Source organism: Elaeis guineensis, chromosome 4, assembly GCF_000442705.2.
Source record: "Elaeis guineensis isolate ETL-2024a chromosome 4, EG11, whole genome shotgun sequence".
Classification (NCBI taxonomy): domain Eukaryota; kingdom Viridiplantae; phylum Streptophyta; class Magnoliopsida; order Arecales; family Arecaceae; genus Elaeis; species Elaeis guineensis.
The window spans coordinates 16,792,612-16,810,240 of NC_025996.2; the positions used below are offsets into that span (position 1 = coordinate 16,792,612).

Genomic DNA, 17,629 nt, shown 5'->3' on the forward strand with positions numbered 1-17,629 from the left:
AACTCCGTGAAACCATCCCACATGACCACCTCCAACCGTACCGTCGGCCAGAGGCTTCCGTCCCATAAAATAACAACCCAGAGGAAAGCGTGGGAAAGCTTCATTTCTGTCCTTTTCCTCAACCCGACCGACAACATGTCCAAATCTAATATTATCTCTGCTTCCCTCCCCCTTCCATATGTCACCTCTTTTATTCGCTCTAACAACCGGACCTTTCTCCCAACAAGCCCATTCTCCTATATATCAACCCTTCTTCTCCAGCCTCTCATCAAACACCAATCTCTCTCTCTCTCTCTCTGCTCTTATCTACACACATTTCTCAATTCCTCTCTCACCATGCCTTCTTCTTTTTCTCCAAATCCAATTTCTATCTCTCCGAGCAAGCTTCGATCCGACCTGTATAGCTTTTCATGCGAAGAAGAGCCATCGACTCCATTGGTGATCTCAGTTCTTGCATCCCTTGTGGAGAGGACCATTGCTCGAAATGAGAGGGTCATCGGAAAATGCAGCATTGTGGCTGTGAAGGATGCGAGAAGTCGGGCTTTCTACAGCCACCAGGTCCTAGATATGTCCATCCAATCGTTTCTGGAGAGGTTCTTTCGATACGCTCATGTAACCCCGCCGGTCTATGTCGTTGCGTATATTTATATGGATCGGTTGTGTCAATTGAACCCTGGCCTCAAAGTTTGTTTGATGAATGTTCACAGGCTACTAATAACCAGTATTATGGTGGCCTCTAAATTTGTTGAGGATAGGTAAGTTTTCTTTTTCTAGTACTTCCAATTACATTTTGTTGAATACAATCCATAGGCCATAGCCTAGTTGGTTCCATATATTGTCATTATATTTTTAAAAAATCAGAAAGATTAAGCCTTGGCTATTTGATTCACTGAGAATTAATATGGTTCAAAATTATTCAAGCTAGTACTGAATCATGCCATACAAGAAATTAAATTCAGGTAGGAAATGATTGGATCATTGCATATCTCTTAGTTAACATTATGATCTTTACTCCAAGTAGGAATTATTGGAACTCATACTTCGCGAAAGTTGGGGGAATATCGACAATGGAGTTAAACAATTTGGAGCTCAACTTCCTTTTCTTGATGAAGTTCAAGCTACATGTGAGTGTCAGTGTCTTTAAGAGCTATTGTAGCCATTTGGAGAGGGAGGTGAGCTTTGGAGGAGGATACCACATCGAGAGAAGTCTAAAGTTTATGTGCGGTGGAGAGATCACCTCCAAAGAGCGAGAAAGAAGGAAACTGAATCAACTGGCCCGGGTCCTTTAGCAGAGCATCCAATGCAGCGGCTAACTCACCATGTCAGCTGGCCATGTCATGTATAGATATCTTTTTTTTTTTTTTTTTCAACCTCGAAGGTTGTTATCGTAAGTTAGAGCCAAGTTAAGAAGTTAATGTTAATTTCTCAATTGCTGTTGGTTAACAAAGACACTTGAAACTCTTTGATTCCATTGCTTCCTCTGTTATTGTCCCTGTCATGTTTTTTAATGAATGTTGTACAGAGCTTTGTGGCTATTTGATGCTGATGTCTTAACAGTGGCGGTGGATGGATCGTACCCATTTGATAGCTACTTGTCATCACATGATCATATTTTAAGCATATGTACCTACCTACTTTGGATGGTATCTGCGAATGATTATAGCACACAAATTCCACCCGCCCACCCCCGCACAAATATTGTCAAAATATAGGCAGCAAAGAGAGAACCAAATGTCCATTACCCAAAAAAAAAAAAAAAAAAGAAGAGAGAACCATGTGTCTGCACCAAAAAAATAAAACAGAGAGAGAACCACATAATTTTGCACCAAATACATATACCACCACACCTCCCCTTTCATTTATGGAATGGCAACTACATATACAAAGGATAAAAAAAAGGATTACAGAGCAGAGTTTAGAGTGTCGTACACAACTTCATGACTCTTAACAGGTTTGCTAGGACAAAGTTGCAGGGTAACAACATAAGGTTGACGGATTAAGAGTCTATACCACAGAACACTACCCGGATCAACGTTCCAACATCTTCTAGCCAACCAGTTTTTGGCATGGAGATTGTTTCGGAGGGCCAGCCAAATAAATATCTTGGCCTACTCAATTTATCAGCTTTCCACAAGGCTCTATATATAGAATGGGCAAAGAATTATCCCCCCTGATTCAAGAAATCCGTAGTAACGAAGTGGCTGAGAAGCAATTGTTTTTGATGAGTTTACTGTGGGTATCTTTATTCCTAGCAAGGGAGATTCTAGATAGCGCTGATGCTAACATTCCCCAAATTCCTTATCCTCCAAAACATTCAAAGGTCTCTAGATGTCAAATTGCCATCTCTCCTCTCCATCTCCATGGCAAGGCTACTATAATGTCTAGGTGTAAAGACTATTTAAAGGATGGAGCTTGTTCGAAGACTGTTATCAAGAAAATCTTGCATTCTTGGCGGTAGAGACAACAATATTCCATCATTAATTACTTATACGGGTATTTAGATAACAGAATTACCATACCATGCAGCCAGTCTCCTAATTAATATCAAAGAAAGATGGGAAAAGTGGATCTCTTTGGCAAGAGAAATTTTCCTTTCGTCAACCTAACTATGAATAGGACAAATGTTAAATCATCTGCTACCTTACCATTTCTAAACTCTTTTGTTAACGGGCAAGGTTCCACTACATGTTGATTGAGAGCAACGGGAAAGTGCCAAGTGACTTTCAAAATCGTTAAATAAGTAGTCTTCGACATAATGAGCGGAGCTAACCATCTTTTGACATCTGATCCAAAAAAGAATTGCCATAACACAAAACCCAATTACAATTTAAATTATTTCAAAGAAGCTTATCTATCATATCTCTTATCCCTTCTTCTCCTGTTCTCCTATGTTGATTAGGATTACTATAGTTTCATGCATATAACCCTTCCAGTCTTTCCCAGTGTTCTCTCGCAAGGATAGACATATATCCATTACAAACTGCATTCAAGAAAATGTTGATTTACTATATTATACTTGCATCCATCCAAGTTGATAATAACTGTTGAGGCTACTGCCCCGAAGTACGAACCTTCCTTCCGTTCCAAAGGTATGTGAGGTATTGTCCGCTTTGAGACGGCGTGTGCCGCTACAGAGAACAACAAGCGCCGCTCCTCACGATTTACCTCTAAAAAGTGCCTCACATGGGAAAGGAAAAGCTCGCACTCTTAAACAGTAGACACTCTCGACTGTGGTCGATATGGACTTTCAAGGTTCGACCTCCCGATGCTCGATCCACAACAATAACCAAATTATCTACACGATCCCCTCTTTGTACAATCATTTCCCTCTTGCCGAAAGTGTTTTTCGATGTTCTCTTAGCTAGCAAAAATGAGGGCATAGTTCTAACCTAGCCTAAAAGAAGGAAACATCAATCAATCTTCTTCTTAAAACACCCACCAACCCAATCAGGAAAAAAGAAGGGAGATTCTTTTCTAAAAGCTGGTGGGGTACAAGAACACCTTAAACCTGTCGGCAGAAAAAACTTTAAAGGTCGGGCTGGAGTTGAAACCCATAGACCCCAATACAAGAAATGGATGAGCCATTGCGGCATCATCTTTGGTTACTCGGAGGAAAAGAAATCGACCTCCACACGTTTTATGTTTATAGTTGTACGTGCGAGCACGGACAAGTAATGGCCGTGCAAAGAGGTGGCCCAGTGCAATGATGAAACGCAACCAACAATCTTTGTTTGATACCATGTCACCGTAACCTTCATCCTTCAATAAATAAGTTGATCATAGCCAAGAGTGCACGAAATGCTATTCATGTGGCGGTGGATCAAGGTATCCGGAGCAATAGTGCTTGATTTGACTTGGGCAATAATGCCTTTCTTCTTTCCATAATATTCGTTGTTCTCCATTGATATTCTTTGAGTTAAAAAATTTTCTGAGTTATCCTCTACCCTTTTTTTTTTTTTTGGGGGCGGGTAAGAACTACCTTTTTTTTGTCCTTTGCTGAATGATTCCTAGATGAGTCTTAAAAGAAAAAATAACTAAGAACTCTTCAAACACTCTCTTGCTAGTTTCAATATTCTGCCCATCATGAAATTGCGATGCCAATTGATGATGCTATATATGGTATGTTTTTTTTTTTTTTTTGAAATTATATTTGACGCTTAGATTAATTGCACGTCATTATTTGATACTTGCTTGTACGGTCACTATGTTTCTCTTTGAAGTAAATTCAAATATTTAGTGGGAGCAATGTCCACCTATCGCGCCGACAAGATCCACTACCTATTCATTTTATTTTATTTTATTGTTAGGTTATTTACTAACCCATGCAGATGGGATTTGGGCTGTGTGTAGGGATGCAAATATGTGGCCCATTGGCTCACTTTGACGGTTTGGTCTGGGTCTTCGGCCAGGGCCTTGTGTTGCAGAGCCTCGGCCCTGGCCTGGCCCATTATATCCCTGACCCGTGAATTAAATTAAGAATGATGTGATTGTTTTAAAAACCGTCTGAGCAGTTGACCGGCAACAGAACGACTCACAGGAGTTAGTGGTTCCTTAACTTGGACCGAACTCAATCAATTTGGGTTGTGTCTTTGTAGTTTATCATTGGATCACATCTCATACAGATCTCAAAGTGATGATTATTTGATCCAGCAGTAGATTCCTGCGAAGGAAGGTAAATCTTTCTTCTGCATGAAAGAAAAAACCCTGTCCAAAAGTGCAGAAGTACAGGGTAATTAACATTCTTTGGGTAGGTTATAATGTAAGCTTTTAATTAATTATTACATCTCGCACATGAATACATGATCAGGGCTAAGTACGTTCACCATTGGCCACTTGCTTGTAAGAAAGCCCAATGTCCCAGGTCTTGCTGCCAAATGAGTGGGTGAAGGGGGGATAAAAACCTTAAACCTGGCCAAAGATTACGGCTCCTGTCATAGATCAGTTCAGCAAGGATTCGATTCGAGCCGTCCGATCGGGTGCTGACGCAAATTAGCTTTTCCCCATGTGTGGAGTTCAACGGCCAGGAGCCACCATCGACGGCTTGGTTAACGGGAAGCCCCTCGCTTTCAACGAACCGAGATTCAGGAACTCAACGGACCGACCGCCTCAAAAGTCGTGTGCTGTTAGTTAGTTGCTTGTTAACACTGTTCCAAGTTTTGACAGGAGCAAGCTATGATAACCGTATCATTAATTCCATAAAAAAAAAAAAACCTATAATTGAACCAAGAAACTGGGCATAAAAGTGTGAAAATTTCCACCCTAAACTTGTAGCGTGAGCGCTTGACTTGATCTGTTCAAGAGGGGAAATCATTTCTTCGACCCTGCGCACAACTTGTTAACTAGCTAGCTAGTTTAGGACGGAGACAATCCCAGAGTCTTCTATGTCACATGGAACCAATAAATTAATCGAAAAAAATATCCTAGTCTACCTCTGTAGCCATGTCAGTAAAATGAAGAAAGCCAGCCAGTAGAAAATCCTCTTGCATAATTTATGGCATACACGTCGGAAAGAAAGAAACCACACCTATCCACCATGCTATCCAGTTCGACCCAATTCTCAGCTCCGCTTTATAAATACCACTCCCTCGATACTCTCTTTTGAAACCCATATCCAACTCCTCATCGATCCCTCGTTAGCATTTGCTAGCTTAATTAACAACAGTGACCATGACCTTCTCACTTCCTCGATTCTTCGCTTCTTTCTCATCTTTCATTGCTTTGCTTCTAGCGTTCCTCTCTCTTCTTAACCTTTGCAACTGTTTCAAACCTAGAAACTTGAACTTATCCTCCTCCATCGCGACTTCAGGTTGGTCCCCGGCTGGAGCCACCTGGTATGGAAGTCCTACTGGTGCTGGAAGCGATGGTACTTACCGTTTCATCCTTCCCAAGGAGATGAGATATGATAGCATACATGAATGCATTATATTATATTTTAATATGACATGATGAGCACAGTCTTCTACTTTGTATATGTATATATATAGGTGGTGCATGCGGGTATGGAGATGCAGTGGAGAATCCTCCATTCTCATCCATGATAGCAGCTGGAAGCCCTTCTATCTTCATGTCGGGCAATGGATGCGGTGCTTGCTATCAGGTGTACAAATAATGACTCACCGATGCCACATTTATTGAAGGCCGATCCCCATGCTCTTTCTGGTCTAACCATCGCTTTGCAACATTTAACATGATCAGGTGAAGTGCACAGAAAACGCTGCGTGCTCGGGGAACCCGGTAACGGTCGTGATCACGGACGAGTGCCCTGGCGGTGCATGTACTGCGGAGCCCGTTCACTTCGACATGAGTGGTACCGCGTATGGGGCCATGGCATTATCCGGCCAAGCCGATCAGCTTCGCAATGCCGGAGTGCTCCAAGTACTTTACACCAGGTAGATTTCCCATGGAATGGAGTAGCATGGTCGCTATGATGAATGAACGAATTAGAAAAGTGCTACAGACTTTCTAAGTTACCATAGCGTATATAGCTAAAGAAAGGATGGTGTGTTTTGAATGCTAAATTTAAAGTCCAAGCATGCAAGGGTCCAAGATTTTGAGTAACTATTTGCTAAGTGCAACACAATGCAAATTTGGAAAATGAGTCAACTCGTGACTCAATTGATTTGGATCAAAAAAATTTAGGCTATCGAGTCAAAAGTCGAGATAATCGGAACAATATTGAAAAGTGAGCAAGACATGGCCGGTTGAATCACCAGGAAAGAATTGGCTGTCATGTTTTTATTTTTTTCATTATTCAAGAATTTAACTTGATCAAGTTGAGCAAAGTTAGACAGAGTTGTTGGCAGGTTAGTGTACATCATGGTCGAGTTTGTGAGAATTGAGAGTCGAGAAATTAAATGATGCGGAGCAGATTAATTTCTATTTCTCCACAAATAATTGACTAGAGATGGATGCGATTTTCTTGTATATGTGCAAGTAACTAATTAATCATAAGTAATAAGCAAGAAGATCTAAAAGCTTGAGTGTTTATCCTCTTTGAATTAGTTTAATTATACTATGTATATTTTTAGACTAAATGGCTCGGTACGATTGATTGCGTTGACTTCCATGGAATATTGGATGACCATTTTTATCATATTATTCTTTTATTTTTTTTTGCATATATTTGCAACAATTAAATCCATGATTTTTATATATTTTTTCATTGTTATTAGAAAATTTAATTAAAAAAATTAATCATAGATAGTTAGATCAATCAAATATTAATTTCTAATGAGTCATCAAGTTGACACGTCCAAACAAAACAAAACAAAAAAAAGGTGAATAGAGTCTGAGGATTTCCGATCTCTTTCCTTGCTTCGCTTCCAACATTCGACTTTACCCTAGAACTGTATTTGCTTCAGTTAAATCAAAAAAAGATAACATGTACACTAACCAAGCTCTTCATGTGGCCTCGCAGAGTGGGTTGCAACTATCCCGGTGTTGACGTCACCTTCCAGGTGGACGCAGGCTCGAACACCAACTACCTTGCTGTTCATATCTTGTACGAAGATGGGGATGGAGATCTTGCAGCAGTCGATCTCAAGCAGGGATCGCCGGAATCTGACGCATGGCTCCCGATGCAACATTCATGGGGTGCAGTTTGGAGGCTGGACTCAGGCTCAACGTTGCAAGCACCCTTCTCCTTCCGGTTGACATCGGACGAGTCCGGCAAGACGCTTGTGGCTAATAATGTGATTCCGGTGGGATGGCAGCCGGGTGCGACATATAGATCTGTGGTTAACTACAATACCTAACTAGCTAGTACTCTTAATTTGGGGGCTATAAGAATATCTTATTACTATTTTACTATGTAAATATACGCACGTGAAGGGCTGCGTTGGGTCTGCATGTGGGTATGTGGGACCCTTGGTAGTATGGTGTTAATTATAGCTTAAGAAATAAAACTGGATGTGGAGTAAAGAGGAGGCGGGTATATATGTTCTCCCCTCCGCAATCCAATTTGTTACCATGTCATTCAAATGGTATGTGCTGTTCACTTCTTGACGAAGAATCTAAAATTAGAAGGTTGTCTGTAAAGAATATAGTGAAAAACAAATCTTTTCCTCCCTTTAAATCAAAAAAAAAAAAACGGGTTGTGTTTAGAGTGGTCCAGTTGCTAATCACAACCAGCTAAGAGATATGCCATGTAGGGTACAAATGGCATCCGTCTCATCGACATGGGCATTGCGATTTATTTGGCGAAGTAAACTTAAAGAGGCAGAACGTTCACCGTTGGCTGCTTGCTTGTAAGAAAGCCCAATGTCCCAGGTCTTGCTGCCGAATGAGTGGGTGAAACCTTAAACCTGGCCAAAGATTACGGCTCCTGTCATCGATCAGTTCATCAAGGACTCGATCCGAGCCGTCGGATCGCGTGCTGACGCAAGTTAGGTTTTCCCTGTGTGTGGAGTTCAACGGCCAGGAGCCACCATCAACGGCTCGGTTAATTACGGGAGGCCCCTCGCTTTCAACGAACCGAGATTCAGTTTTACCAAAAAAAAAAAAAAAAAAAAAAAACGAACCGACACGCAGGAAGTTAGCGGACCGACCGCCTCAAAAGTCGTGCTCCGTTAGTTGGCTGCTTGTTAACACTGTTCCAAGTTTTGACCAGAGCAAGCTAGGATAACCCATCATTGATTCAATCAAAAAAAAAAAAAAAAAGAAAAGAAAAGAAGAAGAAGAAGAATAAAGATAAACCTATAATTGAACAAAGAAACTGGGCATAAAAGTTTGAAAATTTCTGCCGAAAACTTATAGCGTGAGCGCATGACCTGATCTATTCAAGAGGGGAAATCATTTCTTCTATCTTGCGCGCACCTTGTTAAAGAGCTAGTATAGGACGGAGACAATCTAAAGTGGTCTATATCACATGGTGTTGAAATAGGATTTATGATATAATTTTAAAAAATTAAAAAAATAATAAAATTTTATTATAAAAAAATTATAAATGACTTACAAAATATCAAAAAATAAAAATAATCAAACTCGAAAATATGTTGGACAATATATCCATCTCTTATGTTGAAAAAAATCAAAAAAATCATTTCAAAATATGATTGAAATCCTTTACTTATGAGCACGAACATAAAGGAGATTGATAGAGATCCTTTTGGTATACAGAAAAATAATCACATGGAAAATATTTAAAAAGAAAAAATCAAAACAAGAGAGCAAGAGGCTTAGATAGGACATATCAAATTAGGTATCAAAATTATCCTTTTATAGCCATTCAATATGACCATTTATGAACATTTAGATTTTTATTAACCTATTAAGACCTTTAATAAGGAGCTTAATGATTAGAAAATAAAAATTAGATTAAATGCATATAATCATTTGAGTTTGTACTAATCCATTAAAATTTATAATTAGGAGTCCAATGATCAAAAAAATAAAAGTACGATGATGAAAAAGTTAATGATATTATAAATATTTAAATGATAAAATTAAAAAATAAAATTAAAATATTTTAAAAAAAAATTTAAAATAATTTTAATATTTTCTTTTTTGGATTCCCATGAACAAGAAGATAACAGGATGCTCGAATGGATGTGTTATTGCAGTTCTCTTTGCTGATGAATCACAGGAATCAACGAAAACATTGTACTTACCATTCGTTTGTACAATTTATTGGTGCTTCGTTCCAAGACTTCATGTGTTTGACGCCCATTGTTAAGTACTGTAGGACTATACCCAAAAAAAAAGTACCGCAGGACTATTAAATGAATTGCTTTTAAGGGAACTGATCACTCATTTATTCTGACCTTATCCTCAATGTTGTAGATTTTGACAATTGCATGCTATAGTACAAATTGTCTGTAAACTAGAAGCAAATTTTATTCAGAAAAAAAACATTTTATTAAGCTTTGAATAGCTACCCAAGTATGTAATTAAGCATTGTGCCTTTTTGTACTAGCACTGCATAGGTAAAGGAACATATGGGACACAGTCTTAAAATATACAAAAAATGCATTAAGATCTGTTAGAAATGTTTTCCTTTTTTTTTTTTTCTTTTTTTTTTTTGACCCTTGGCTACTTTTGTTATGTGACAGATACACGTATTTAGCCAGTCAAACATGAATTTTTGTTTCATATAGTCTGACCCAATATTTTTTTTGATAGAAAATGGGAGAGAGATCCATCCGATTCATTAAAAAAAGAATGTGATGTACAATGTTGCAGTGTATGGGATTACAAGACATCTATTGAAGATGTTTAGGATCATGACTCAAATTCCATGCAAGCGTCTGAATAGATGACATGTAGTAAGAGAAATGATTATGGAATGAACACTCAATATTATAGTGTTTTCGGTCGTCTCTTAACTTCTATGGTGATTGCTTACGTTTTCATTCATGCTCTGTTTAAGAGCTCTAAGAGCTTTGTCAATTTCCAACTTAGTTTGGCGATCACAACATGAGGTCTATTCGGCAAGCATGATGAGCAGAAATGAGTATGTGGCATTGGGAAGGAAAGCTTCAAAGGTGAATATTCTTCTGTTTTTCATAGAATCCAACAAACAGATGCAACTATTGTGTCCCAGATTTAAGGGCTGATGTTGTTGGGTATTATTCGTTTATGATCATCCCATAACTAGATAATGGAAATGAAAGCAATCCGTATCTGAAGTTGGTTTGCAATACGCTGCCAAATTGCATTGAAGTAACTATATAAAATCATTAGATGATCAGCTGATTCCTCATGATTTACACATAATGGACAACACGAGAGAGCTTGCGTGTGGTGTTTCCTCAGATTCTCTATAGTGAGTACGCTATCTTGAATGAGAAGCTAGTTAAAGACTTTAACTTTGGTTGGGGAAGATATGGACCATAACTTTTTAATAGATTAGAATAACACTCCTCCATGAGTTTAGTGGGTATAGAGATTTTTGACCAAGAACCTTCCTTTTGAATCTCATTTCCAAATTACTGAATCTTGTCCTTCTTTAGATGCAGCAGTTTGAAGAAGATTCCTAAGCTGCTCATATCTGAATTGACCAAAGTCATTTAGAGGGGCTCTAAACAGTATTATTAGATCTTTTCTGTCAAAAAATTCTGCCACTGAGCTATCAGGTGATGTGGATAAGAAAAACAAGTCTGGAAATTTTTCTTTAAGGTTTGAATTACCAATCCAGTGATCCTTCCAAAAGGAAGTTAAATTTTCTTTGCCCACTTGAAAGATGCAACTCAGAAAGAACATGTTTTGAACCTTGAGAATGCTTTTCCAAACTGATGATGCATAGGTAATATTGCGTGGTTCCTTGATGTTTGGAGGGTCGTTTTGATAGTACAACTTCAACACAAGTTTGTTTGACTGATCTTGGAGGAGGCACCACCATCTTTTGGTTAGAAGACATTCTTTAAAAATTCTTAAATCTATGACTCCTCCCATCCCCCCAAGGAATTTTGGTCGATATACATTTTTCCATCTCACCAAACAATGACCCCCAAATTAAGTAGGGTTTGTCTCCCCTCCAGAGGAATTCTCGTCTTTTTCTATCTATTCTGTGTATTACATCTTGAGGTAGTTGGAAAGGGGCCATCCAATAGGTTGGTATGGAACTCAAAACTGCATTTACAAGGGTTTGTCTGCCTCCAATGGAAAGCATTTTTTCTTTCCATGCATTTAGCTTCTTGTCAATTTTTTCTATGATGAACATCTAATCTCATCTCTTGGGTTTGGAGTGATATAAAGGAAAACCCAGATATTTGGAAGGAAGAGAGGAAGTAGAGCATCCTAGGATTCTGGCAAAAGCTTTTATATTTTTTTCTGACAATTCAATACCAATTAATGTACTCTTTTCAAAGTTGATCTTCAGGCCTACAAGAAGTTCGAAGCAGTATAAAATAAATTCTATGTTGGAGATATGATGATGGTGTCCTCTGCATATTGTATGCAGTGGATGTCTTTCGAGATGTTTGATGTGCCAATTCCAACGATCAACCTATTTGTTGCCGCTACTTTAAATATTCTGTCAAAAACATCTGAAATTAAAATGAATAAGAAAGGAGACAACAGGTCTCCTTGTTTTAATCCTCGATTAGCTTTAATCCATTTTGCCGGTTACCAGCCTGTTGATAATGGATGCCAATTTGCTGGTATGAATGATGCTGTGAATCCAAGAACAGTACTTCGTTTCAAATCCTCTATGTTTCAAAAGAAGCATAAGAAATTTTCAATTGATATTATCAAATGCTTTCTCAAAATCTATCTTAAATAGCAATCCTTTGGTCTTAGATTTCTTCGAGTAAGAGATCAATTCCATCGCTAAAGTGTGACTATCCATAATTATTTATCGGCTATGAATAAATGCTGATTGAAAATCAGAAATAAGGGCTCCCATGTATTTGGATAATCTTTTGGAAAGAGTCTTTGAGAAAATCTTCGTTAGCCCATGTTGGGGGATACGGACCGACCTACGGACCGACCCACGGACCGAGCGTCCGACCAACCGACCGATCGATCGCCGGATGCCATTACCGACTGAGGGTATGTCGGTCGGACGGACCTTTTTTACTCTCCCGACCGACTGCACCAGGGAATCCGATGGCCGACTCTAGCAACATGCCCGACTGACCGACGGAGGGGCATAGATCTCCACCCGACGTCATACAGCTGGCGATCGGCCTAGGATCGATCGACTCCTCCGATCGCCGTACAGCTGCCAGAGACTGTCAGCCCTGACAGCAACATGCGGCACTGCCACCTAAGGGCATTATCCCACCTAGGGCATTGTCAACTTTAGTGATTTGACAGTCCCACGGTGATGTGACACTTTCACAACGACTCTGACAGTCTACAGTGAGTTGACAATTCCTCAATTGTCTGCGCCACTAATGACGGCGCCATACCACGCTCCACTATATATATCGGGGAAGGCAACAGTGCAAGGGCCCTTCGAAGCAACAGGCTTGCTCCCTCTCTCTCTCTCTCACTCTCTCGATTGAGCTCTCTGTCTTCATTTCACTGTTGCCCAGTCACCTCTCTGACTTGACCGTTGGAGGGTCCCCGTCGGAGCCGCCTCCGGTCAGTGTGGACTTCCTTTTTTGCAGGCGCTCGTTCCCGGCGACCAGGCGACGAGGGGATTGGTCGCAACAGATTGGCGCGCCAGGTAGGGGGGATGCAGGCATTCTCAAGCAGTAGATACTAATGACAAAGATAAGAGCCCAACGATCGAGAGTCACAGGGTCGGCGAGGCGCTCTTCCCGTCGGGAAGAGGCCTCTCCGCCACCCTCCGCGGCGGAACCCAGCTCTCCGCACCCCGCGGTGACCACGGAGGCGCAGATCGCAGCAATCGTACGGCAGATGACCGTGCTGACGGATGCGGTCAAGAGCCTCCAGCAACAACCGACGGCACGTCCGATGCCCTCCAGGAGCAGCCGCCGACGCCCGCGTCGATCTCTGTCGTCTCCGTGCGAGCGCCTACCACAGCGCTCTCACGGAGAGGAGGAGGGGCGACCACGGCGCGATGCCCGTTAGTCCCAGCAGCTCTCTCCCTCCCTGCTGGAACGGGCGAGGAAGGAGAAGCGACCGCGAACGCCCTCCGCCTCCCTCTCAGAATCTTCCGGAGACTCCACTCCTGGGGTCTCCCAGCACCGACGGACGAACGACTACGAACGCAGGTTCGAGGAAATCGATCGTCGGCTTGCACAGTTGCAGGTGGACGGGCAGAAGTCTTCGAACGACGTTGACTTCCAGACTGCCCAACCTCTTTCCCGACTCATCCTCGACGAACCGATCCCCAGTCGGTTCAAGATGCCACACGTGGAGCCATACGACGGCTCCACCGACCCAATCGACCACCCGGAGAGCTAAAAAGCTCTCATGACGATTCAGGGGGCAACCGACGCTCTCTTTTGCATCGGCTTCCCCGCCACACTCCGCAAAGCTGCCAGGACCTGGTACTCCGGTCTTCGATCGAAAAGTATCCACTCCTTCGGACAGCTCGAGCACTCCTTCGTGGCTCACTTCAGCACCAGCCGGAAGCCGCCGCGAACGTCGGACAGCCTTTTCTCCCTCAAGCAGGAAGAAAATGAGATGCTCCGACACTTCGTGGCGCGATTCAATACGGCCACGCTTGAGGTCCGGGACCTCAACGAAGATATGGCTATCTCAGCCATGAAACGGGGGCTGAGGACGTCCCGATTCACCTACTCCCTGGACAAGATCCTCCCCCGTACATATGCCGAATTGCTGGAGCGCGCGTACAAGTATATGCGCGCGGACGAAGGAGCCTCCGACCGGCGCTCAACCGAGTTCAAGGGTCCGAAGGAAAAACGAAGGAAGGGTCGGGTCCCCGCCGAACCTAGCAGGCCCCCGACTGATGGTCGGGCCTCGCCCCCGCGATGAAACCAAAAGTCGCCCCGACGGCGGACTCCAAGGCCGACGCGCCCCAGGTATGACTCTTACACTCTTCTCTCCGCTCTCCATGCGCAGATTTTGATGGAGATCGAGGGGGAAGAATACCTGCGACGGCCTCCGCCTCTGAAGGCAAAAGGCCTCGACCGATGGAAGTACTGTCGATTCCATCGGGACCACGGCCACAATACCGAGCAATGCATCCAGCTTAAGGATGAGATCGAAGCTCTCATCCGTCGAGGGTATCTCGATAAATTCTGGAGAAACCCGCTGACTCGACCTGTGGCCGACCGACGACCCCAGCCGACTGAGGGAGCGACCACCAATCAGCCGACGGTCGGGGTCATCAATATGATTTCCAAATGACTTGGCCCGGGGATGTCTGCTGAAGGAGAGCCCATGAAGAAGCCGCGCCCGAACGACGTGATTACTTTTACAGAGGAGGACGTTCGGGGCATCCAAACTCCCCACGACGACGCTGTTGTTGTTTCGGCAACAATAGCAAACTATGATGTAAAATTTTTTTTTATAGATAATGGAAGTTCGACAAATATTTTATTTTACTCGACCTTCTCCCGGATGCGACTGTCTACTGACTGACTCAAGAGGGTCTCTACGCCCTTGATAGGCTTTGCCGGGGACACCGTCTCAACGGAAGGTGAAGTTACTTTGCTCGTGACGGCTAGCACCGAACCACGATAAAGCACGGTTCATTTGACTTTTGCAGTCGTCCAAGTGCCTTCGGCCTACAACACCATACTCGGAAGACCCGGACTTAACACCCTCAAGGCGATCGTCTCGACCTACCATCTCTTAGTTCAGTTTTCGACAAGGAACGGAGTCGGAGAGATGCGCGGAGACCAACAGCTCGCTCGCCGATGCTTCCAGATCTTCGCTCAGAACGATGAGTTGAGGGGCTCCCTGACGATCGACAAACTAGACCAACGGGAGGAGGAAGAATGGGGCTCGCCGACCGAACAACTCATGTCAATCCCGATTGCGGAAGACCCCGACCGAAAGGTATGGGTCGGGTCTCAACTACCCGACCCAGAACGACGATGGTTGACGGAGCTGCTAACGACCAACGCCGACATATTTGCTTGGTCGGCAGCAGATATGTCGAGCATCCCCTCAGAGACAATAACCCACCGACTCAACATCGACTCGACGATGAGGCCGGTGAGGCAGAAGAAAAGGTCCTTTGCTCCCGAAAGACAGAGGACCATCGACGAAGAAGTGGACAAGCTGCTCGAGGCGGGCTTCATCAGAGAAGCCACGTATCCCGATTGGCTCGCCAATGTTGTCATGATCAAGAAAGCCAACGGGAAGTGGAGGATTTGCATCGATTATACCGACCTGAATCGGGCCTGTCCAAAAGATAGCTTTCCACTTCCAAAGATCGACCATCTGGTGGATGTGACGTCCAGATTTCGACTGCTCAGCTTCATGGACGCCTTTGCCGGGTACAATCAGATCTGGATGGTGCCCGAAGATGAGGAGCACACTGCCTTCGTGACCCCCAAGGGCCTCTACTGTTATCGAGTGATGCCCTTCGGGCTGAAGAACACCGGCGCCACCTACCAACGACTTGTCAATAAGGTCTTTAAAGACCAGATCGGGTGCAACATGGAGGTATACGTAGACGACATGCTGGTGAAAAGTGTGCAGATTCCGGATCACGTTCAGGATCTCGAAGAGACCTTCCGCACTCTACGACAACATCGAATGAAGCTGAATCGATTAAGTGCGCTTTTGGGGTGACCTCGGGGAGGTTTCTCGGATTCATCATTTCTCAGAGAGGGATCGAGGCCAACCCTGAGAAATAAAAGCGATCATCGACATGCATCATCCGAACATCAAGAAGGAGGTCCAGCAGCTGAACAGAAAAATCGTCGCTCTCAGCCGGTTCATTTCTCGATCAGCTGAAAGGTGCCTCCCATTTTTCAAAACTTTGCGGCAGGCGAAGGGTTTTTCTTGGTCGGATGAGTGCCAACGGGCCGTTGAAGATCTGAAGAAGTACTTGGCTTCCCCGTCGCTGCTCGTGAAGCCGCAGGTCGGGGAGACCTTGTATCTCTATTTGGCCACCTCCTCTGAGGCGGTCAGTTCGATGCTCGTCTGAGAAAATGAGAGCCGAACCATCAGCCTATCTATTATACCAGCAAAGTGCTCCGCGACGCTGAGGCTCGATATTCGGAGATGGAAAAGATGATTTTCGCCTTGACCATCTCCGCACAACGACTCCACTCATACTTCCAGGCTCATGCCATAGTGGTTCTCACCAACCAGCCCCTGAGGGCGATATTGCGCCGACTGGACACATCGGGACGACTGACGAAGTGGGCGATGAAGCTCAGCGAGTTCGACATACAGTACCGACCGCGGTCTGCCTTAAAGGCTCAGGTCCTGGCCGATTTCATCACCGAGTGCCCGACCACCGACCAAGGGTCGGGAGCTGCGGACCCAGGACGAGATGCGGTCTCCGAGCCAGACCCGGTCTCCACCTGGGTACTGCACATCGACGGAGCTTCAAACGCTCAAAGGAGCGGGGCTGGGTTCCTGCTCACTAACTCGGATGGGGTAGTCACCGAGTACGCCCTCCGATTCGACTTCAAAGCCTCCAATAACCAAGCCGAGTACGAAGCGCTCCTCGCCGGCTTGAGGATGGCGAGGGAGTTGAGCGTCGACAGCCTCCGGGCATTCTCCGATTCTCAGCTGATCGTGGGGCAGGTCAAAGGTGAATTCGAGGTGCGAGATTCGACCATGGCCAAATATCTCCAGAAAGTGAAGGACCTCGTAGCGCGCCTCAGGTATTTTAAAATTTTCCACATCCCTAGGTCGGAGAACGCCCGGGCCGACGCACTCTCCAGACTGGCGACTTCGGCTTTCAACTCTTTGGGCCGGATGTTCGTGGAGAACCTCGAGCAGCCGTAGTATCGACCGGGTCGAAGAAGTACTACAAACTAACAGTTGAACCAAGCTGGATGGATCCGATTGTTCGGTTCCTGACTGACGGGATCGATCCTGAAGACCCCGCGGAGGTCAGGCGGCTCCGATGGTCGGCCTCCCAATATGTGATCATGGATGGCCGACTCTACAAAAGGTCGTTCTCCCTTCCCTTGCTAGGTGCTTGGGACCGACCGACGCAGACTATGCTCTCGAGAAGTGCACGAAGGATCTGCGGGAATCACTTGGGGGCAAATCTAGCCTACAAAGTCCTGCGACGGTTACTACTGGCCCACCATGAGGAAGGACGCGGCTGAGTTGGTCCGAA

General features: G+C 43.9%; 2 protein-coding genes across 2 annotated transcripts; both read left to right on the plus strand.

The window, feature by feature from the left end:
* The first annotated feature begins 223 nt into the window (after positions 1-223).
* On the plus strand, positions 224-1,515 carry LOC105043645 (cyclin-U2-2). Its single transcript, XM_010921271.4, has 2 exons — positions 224-755; positions 1,022-1,515. The coding sequence occupies exons 1-2, from the start codon at positions 337-339 to the stop codon at positions 1,287-1,289; spliced, it is 687 nt and encodes a 228-aa protein (XP_010919573.1). The 5' UTR covers positions 224-336; the 3' UTR covers positions 1,290-1,515.
* Positions 1,516-5,588: 4,073 nt separating this feature from the next.
* LOC105043870 (expansin-B18-like) lies at positions 5,589-7,863 on the plus strand. The gene is made up of 4 exons (XM_010921601.2): positions 5,589-5,863; positions 5,985-6,097; positions 6,196-6,389; positions 7,418-7,863. Exons 1-4 carry the CDS (start codon positions 5,668-5,670, stop codon positions 7,752-7,754), a joined length of 840 nt encoding a protein of 279 aa, XP_010919903.1. The 5' UTR covers positions 5,589-5,667; the 3' UTR covers positions 7,755-7,863.
* The last annotated feature ends 9,766 nt before the right edge of the window (positions 7,864-17,629 follow it).

Excerpts from the sequence above, each read along its gene's own strand:
- LOC105043645 (XM_010921271.4), top strand. The coding sequence starts at position 337 with ATGCCTTCTTCTTTTTCTCCAAATCCAATTTCTATCTCTCCGAGCAAG. Across the intron at positions 756-1,021 it reads TCTAAATTTGTTGAGGATAG|GAATTATTGGAACTCATACT; the intron begins GTAAGTTTTCTT and ends TACTCCAAGTAG.
- LOC105043870 (XM_010921601.2), top strand. The coding sequence starts at position 5,668 with ATGACCTTCTCACTTCCTCGATTCTTCGCTTCTTTCTCATCTTTCATT. Across the intron at positions 5,864-5,984 it reads TACTGGTGCTGGAAGCGATG|GTGGTGCATGCGGGTATGGA; the intron begins GTACTTACCGTT and ends GTATATATATAG. Across the intron at positions 6,390-7,417 it reads CTCCAAGTACTTTACACCAG|AGTGGGTTGCAACTATCCCG; the intron begins GTAGATTTCCCA and ends GTGGCCTCGCAG.